The sequence below is a fragment of the Diadema setosum genome, chromosome 12 (genome assembly GCF_964275005.1).
Source record: "Diadema setosum chromosome 12, eeDiaSeto1, whole genome shotgun sequence".
NCBI lineage: Eukaryota > Metazoa > Echinodermata > Echinoidea > Diadematoida > Diadematidae > Diadema > Diadema setosum.
The window spans coordinates 31334386-31340808 of NC_092696.1; the positions used below are offsets into that span (position 1 = coordinate 31334386).

The 6423-nt window shown below is 38.2% G+C and overlaps 1 protein-coding gene and 1 non-coding gene across 2 annotated transcripts; both read right to left on the bottom strand.

Moving 5' to 3' along the window:
* Nucleotides 1–959: 959 nt before the first annotated feature.
* On the bottom strand, nucleotides 960–5723 carry LOC140235709 (uncharacterized). The gene is made up of 3 exons (XM_072315723.1): nucleotides 5571–5723; nucleotides 2819–2887; nucleotides 960–1034 (listed from the first exon to the last, which is right to left on the bottom strand). The coding sequence occupies exons 1-3, from the start codon at nucleotides 5721–5723 to the stop codon at nucleotides 960–962; spliced, it is 297 nt and encodes a 98-aa protein (XP_072171824.1).
* On the bottom strand, nucleotides 3988–4060 carry Trnas-aga (transfer RNA serine (anticodon AGA)). The gene has a single exon. It is a non-coding gene; the product is annotated as a tRNA-Ser (tRNA).
* Nucleotides 5724–6423: the final 700 nt, after the last annotated feature.

Genomic DNA, 6423 nt, shown 5'->3' on the forward strand with positions numbered 1-6423 from the left:
GAAAACTTATGAAAACAATACTAAGTAAAGGAAACAGATGAAACACAAATATATCTACAAGACCGGTCAACAACGTTAATCTTTCAACCATAAAAGAACATCTTCGAAAGTTACTGTCACAATGTTGGACCAGTGACTCAAGATTGTGCCTGTCATATTTCAGTTTTTGACCGTTTTATATTCCTTTTTTTTTAAACTTTCGTTAGTTTACAGGCACATGCCTCTAGTAAATCGATAGAGCTCTCCACAATTACTACAATGCACTCTCATTACAACAAACACGGTAATAACGAAACTCCAGTTATAACGTGGTACAAAATTCACGCCCCGACATTATCCGCTCATTTTTTTTTCTGTATTGTTTATTTGTTCGGTTTTAAAGAAATTTCGATAAAACGAGAGAGAACTGCCTGTCACGAGGATGTCGTTATAAATGGGGTTGACTGTAATTCATCCAGCTCAGCTCACTGAGGCTTTCTGAATCTTGGTTTTGGCGTTATCCAGCACGTGGATTCCTCACTAGAATGATTTTTCCCCCGATGTTTCACTATATAGTGCCATACGTCCTGTCCTCCTTTCGTGCTGATTCGTGTCTCTTCTTGCTTTTCTTTTCCGATTCGAATAGTGTTTCAATGTTTCTCTGCCAGCGCCATTTTTTTTTTCTGGTCCTTGTTCTCATACTCTTCTTTCCCTTACTTCCTTTCTTCACTTCTTTGCCACCTCCCCGTCCCCCCCCCCCCACTTGGGTTCTTGTCTTTCAATGTCTACGAATGTTGCGACTCTTCTTTATGACGTTAAGCCGTGGTTAGTACATGTCTCCAGCAATGACTTTGTTCTCAGGGTTTGTCCTCTTCTTTCTCTTGCATGTGTCCATCGTTTCTCTGGTCCTCTCAAGAGACCAACTCCGCAATTAGTAACATGCTGCATTAGCTGTTTGTTTCATATTCATCCGGGGAGAGTTAGTTTTCTTGCCAAGAACCCTGGCCAATTTCGCGGCTGCTTTCGCCTTCTGAGCCTTTTCCGTCACTGAGTGTCTATTGGAGAGTGAGAGAAGATTGAACACAATGACCAAGTTTTGTCAGATAGTTATAGATGACTTGTAAATTTTCGTCTGATCCAAATAAGGTATAATTTCGTTTATGTGAACTCTTATCGTCAACATTGTTACTGTTCATTCGCAACTTATTGGATATCATTTGTAAAGTTCAACCAATTTTTCGTCTATGGAACTTCGCACTGCATATTTCACGCAAATATGCGGTGTTGCATGTCGTCGCTCAAAATAACATATCCCTCATTGTTTACACTGCCTACGATATCTGGAACTGAAATAAGCAACCTACCTTTTCCCAAATCTGAAATGACCAAAATAGGAAGGCTAAATTCATTTACATTTTGCGCAGGCAGAAGCGCACGTCGCGAAGATCTAGAGAAGTGAATGTTTTCAGCAACAACATACGAGTTGACCTCGATATCATCGCTTTTGGGTAATTCACGTCATTTCCGAAGCTAGAAATTGCTAGAGATGAATACTTCTAAACCATCATGATACACAACTGACTGAAATATTTCTATGCCTCCCATCCCGTTCTATATTGTTTAATACATCTCTTCTAATTCATACTAAGTATTACTAGTACTCGGTAATTTTGGAATGGAACACATGTGTACTATGTACTTTTGTTTACTGTTTTGTTTTTCTTTTATATTTACTGACATTACGTCGTTAGAAAAAAAAATAATATGTAGGCCTAGGTATCATAGTAGATTCTTTTTTTTTTTTATGAGACGGATATATCTAGTGTTAAAGTATAAAATGCAACGTTAATTTATTTTAACATTTTTTTTTCTGCATTTTTTCTTTTCTTTACTTTTTCTTGTTTCACTTCACTGATCACCATTACAGTATATGTAATAGAAATAATTCATTGTACTGGATTAAGACTGCAAATCGAAATGAGATTTCTTAAACTACCCTAAACAAATGGAAAGTAGCTACTGAGAATAAACTGTCTGAATCGACTAGGAAACGTACTTATAATCAAAAATATACATTTTTCTTCTTTTGCCGATTATCGCTTCAGGGGGGTGTTCCATAAAGCTGTTCGTAAAGTTACGAACGACTTACGAACGACTGGTGATCAGTTCTTGTGCTGAATTATTGAAACTCTGATAAGTATGGCACATCAGAACTGATCACCAGTCGCCCGTAAGTTGTTCGTAACTTTACGAACAGCTTTATGAAACTGGGCCCTGCACGTTTTTGGTAGCGATTTGCAATAATTCACTTTTGAAGTCGCCCGTATTTCCTAATGTCGTGTTTGTACCCATTGTGAATTGAGGTTGAAACATTTTCGCAGTTGCCTCTAAAGGTGAGCCCTGACATGAACATCGCAATGGTTCATAAAAAGCCACGGGCCAAATCGTGATACTGTCTTCGTGCAATCTGGCAGATAAGCAATGTAAAACATTAAGTTGTGAATAAAAATGGGCGGACCGCATTTATGATCGACAACAATGCAATATAAATAAAGTTATTGGACGGGTTATCAAGACGTAAACTAGTGCCAAACATGATGTCGTCATCACAGCATGACACAACACAAAGCCTTTACAGAGAAAAATATGGCCATCAAAAATAAAATGCACGAAATTGTCTCATATAGAGGTTGCTAGATAGAATGGTTTCAAATGTGTGCAATTTTTTTAAAACAGAGCATTTGATTCGATTTTTTTTTTCTGTTTGTTAAGCTAGGCAATGCTAGTACATCATTAATAATGTATAATAATTTATAAGATGAACACACAATATGTATACCTCTATGCCTCCTTGATAGTCACTCAGAAACTCGCTTAACGGCTTGTCATCGATGGTTATGCATTCCACCTATGGCATGATGATAAATATGAAAAAGGCACATATCCTATATCAATATATATCTTATATATATATATATATATATATGTGACAGTGCACCTCAAAACGAACATAAAGTCGCACACACTGATTTTGCGTGAGGACTGAAAATGAGTGAAATAGGTCAACCTAGCCAAACTTGACTTTTTCATATTTTCTGAAAGAGCGGGTCTTCTTTTACATTATGCTAAAATTTGGTATCATAAAACGGGCAGGAAAGTGTGTTTTTTTTTTTAACAGTTTGTCTCGAACATTTTTGGTAGAATAGTGTGATTAGGTGTGTCTTTAGAATCCCTTTTTCATTTCTGAAAAACCTTGTCCACACTCTCCACTTTCAACTCTAATAACTTTTGAAAGGATAGTGCTACTGCTTTAAAAGTTGGCACTAATTATGGACAGAATGTGTTAATGAGGCATGCTCAATTTCAGTTTAATCTGATAATCCCTTGATTGTTGTTACCCTAGTGGTTTACTTCCTGTTTTTTGTCCCATTCATCGCACAGCCAGCATGGTTTGGTAAAGATTAAGCGCTTGAATAGACACTGTACTTCAGAGCCTCTTTTCTCAGTTCACACTTTTCCTGAGTTTGTGCTTTCTTTCCAATATTTAGATAGGTTAGGAGAGTCCATTTGATTTGAGTTATACATCATTTTAAAGCTTAAAGTCTGCTCTTTCAGAATATGGTCTTAACTAAAAATTCATGTCTGGCGACTTTTTGTTTGTTTTGAGGTGCAGGGTCACATATAGAGAGAGAGAGAGAGAGAGAGAGAGAGAGAGAGAGAAGAGGGGGTAGAGAGAGAGAGCTTGCTTCTAAAAGGAGCTAAATCCATAACTTTTCAGCGCCTTATGGAAGCAAGCTCTTCATATAGATAGGTAGATTTTGATATTCTCTAAATTAACGGCAGCATACTTACAATTTGAATCATGTGTTCTTACCAATATGGAATGATACATTCACCTTTAATGCAAGTGATTGACAAATTGCCCTACATTGACGCAAACAAGCACATAATTGATTAGTGTTTTAGTAGTAGCCACGATTAAAAAAAAAAAAAAAAATCATTGGCGTATGTACTCGAGCAGGATTCGAACCTACGACCTCCTGATCTCTGGACAGGCGTCATCTCCACTAGACCACCGAGCTTTCGCCCGAGAGCAAGTGTTGGTACTACGTAATCATTCGAGATTCGTAGGTTCGAATCCTGCTCGAGTGCGTACGCCCATGGCTTTTTTTTTTTATCATGGCTACTAATAAATCACTGGTCGATTCAGTGGTTTATTACGTCGATGTAGGGAAATTTGTCAATCAGTTGCTTTAAAGATAATATAAAGTTTGGGTACCGCAAAAGTTTCCCTGAATTTCCTTGTCTTAGTTTGTGTTTCAGGTTAGTGTACCTTCCATATAACTAACACTGTGAGACTTACTCGCCCCAAAGCGCTCTCATGTCTAATAGTATTCACGCAATACTAGTTTCGTACCAGAGCCGCCGCCGTACGGCGGCGAGGTAGTACACATATTGTACGAAACCATTATTGCATGATACATGCATGGAACTGCGACCAGCAGCGTGCAGCCCCATATGCATAGCTGACTGCGACCAGCAGCCCCATACGCATAGCGTAATGGGGCTTCGCATTGTAGCATCCAGGATCATGACAGATTTAGTATCGCGGGTAAATCAACCTACTGCATAATCCAAAAAATTTCTTCAATTTGAAGACTTACCAATTAAGTTGAAGTATTGAAAACAGGTTTCGGGCAACGTTTGGTTCTGCCAAATAGTCCCTTTCTGTTCGAATTGATGACTGAATGTGACTCGGTCGAGAGGACATTGGGAGAGCTACATACACCGAATACTACGGCCAGCGCATGCGCACACAAACATCTTATCCGTTCATGGATTTGAAATTTGTGCGCATGTGCTGGCCATAGTATTCAGTGTATGTAGCTCTCCCAAGGTCCTCTCGACCGAGTCACATTCAGTCATCAATTCGAACAGAAAGGGACTATTGGCAGAACCAAACGTTGCCCAAAGCCTGTTTTCAATACTCTGGTAAGTATTCAAATTGAAGAAATGTTTGCGTATGGGGCTGCTGGGTGCAGTTAATTGCATGATTACTAAGACATGAGAGCACTTTGGGGCCAGTAAGTCTCACAGTGTTAGTTATATCAAAGGTACTTTAACCTGAAATACAAACTAAGACAAGGAAATTCAGGGAAAATTTTGAGGTACCAAAACTTTATTATTATCTTTAAATACACCTTGACAGAACAATCATTTCATAATTTGAACATTCACCTTCGTTGCCAAAAAAAAAAGTGTTCATTTCGATACATTTTCTTTTGTAAACCTTTCATTGATTGTCGAGCGTCGGTATGGATTGATATTATACATGATTAAGATGCTAATGCTTGAGACGTTTCCTTTTTCTTTCTTTCTTTTGACTTTACAACCCATTTATACTGACATCGTTGAAGTATGCGATTATATTTCATATATTTGATTGGCGGATTTCGTGAATCAAAGCCCACGAAAAGACTTAACTGCATGGTGAAATAAATCGAAATATCGCTCTCAAGGTAATTGACGTCCCCCCCCCCTCCCATTTTGAACACGACAGTGTTGAACAGATGACAATGACTGATTCTTACTCTATGGCGTGAAGCCTGGGAGGCAATTGTCCTGAAGAATGTCCTTGGCAGGTTACACTTATCGAGATTGGCACGTGTAAGATGGGGCAGACGACATAGAAATTCAGCCAAGTTTGCTGCTGCTGACTCAGAGACAAATTGCCCCTCTGGCATATTACAACCTATTTCTAATTTTCTGATCTGTAACAGAAGGGGGGAAACAAATCAGTGAAAACATTTTTAAACTCTACCAACTCATTTTCCTTTGTCCGTTTCTGACTCTCTCTCTCTCTTTTCGAAATGTTCTGAGTATTGGTAACGTATCATACACTTTACTATGTTACAAATTTATAAGTTATGTTCTGTGGAAGCAGATAGTGAAATAGAATTCATTAAAATTGTGTATTTGTTACGTTCTTGACGATGAAACACATCTTAATAATAATAATAATCAGTTTCTAACGTAAATGAGAAAGATTCATCACTTACAAGAAAAACAAACAAACGAACGAACAAAAATCACATCCTCTTATAGTATTGAGTTACCACGAGCAATGCTATAACGGCATGAAATTCTTGTAGCAAAGGTAACAGTCTCTATGACTAATCGTCAATGACGGCAGCATAAAACAATGCAAAGCCTGGAGAGAATACACCGTTTGACAGGTGAAAGGAAGGTGCATCATTGTTACTGTATGACTTGACGTCCTCGTAGAGTCATAGACACATGAGTAGTCTTCGCGCATATTGTTTCCGTCTGAATTCAAATAATGAGTTGTGACTTACAAATGCAAATTACTGCTCCACTGCCTTGCTTTTTGGGTCTTTGCCAACGAGGAAGTAATCATAAATACCTATCATATTTTCGCACCCA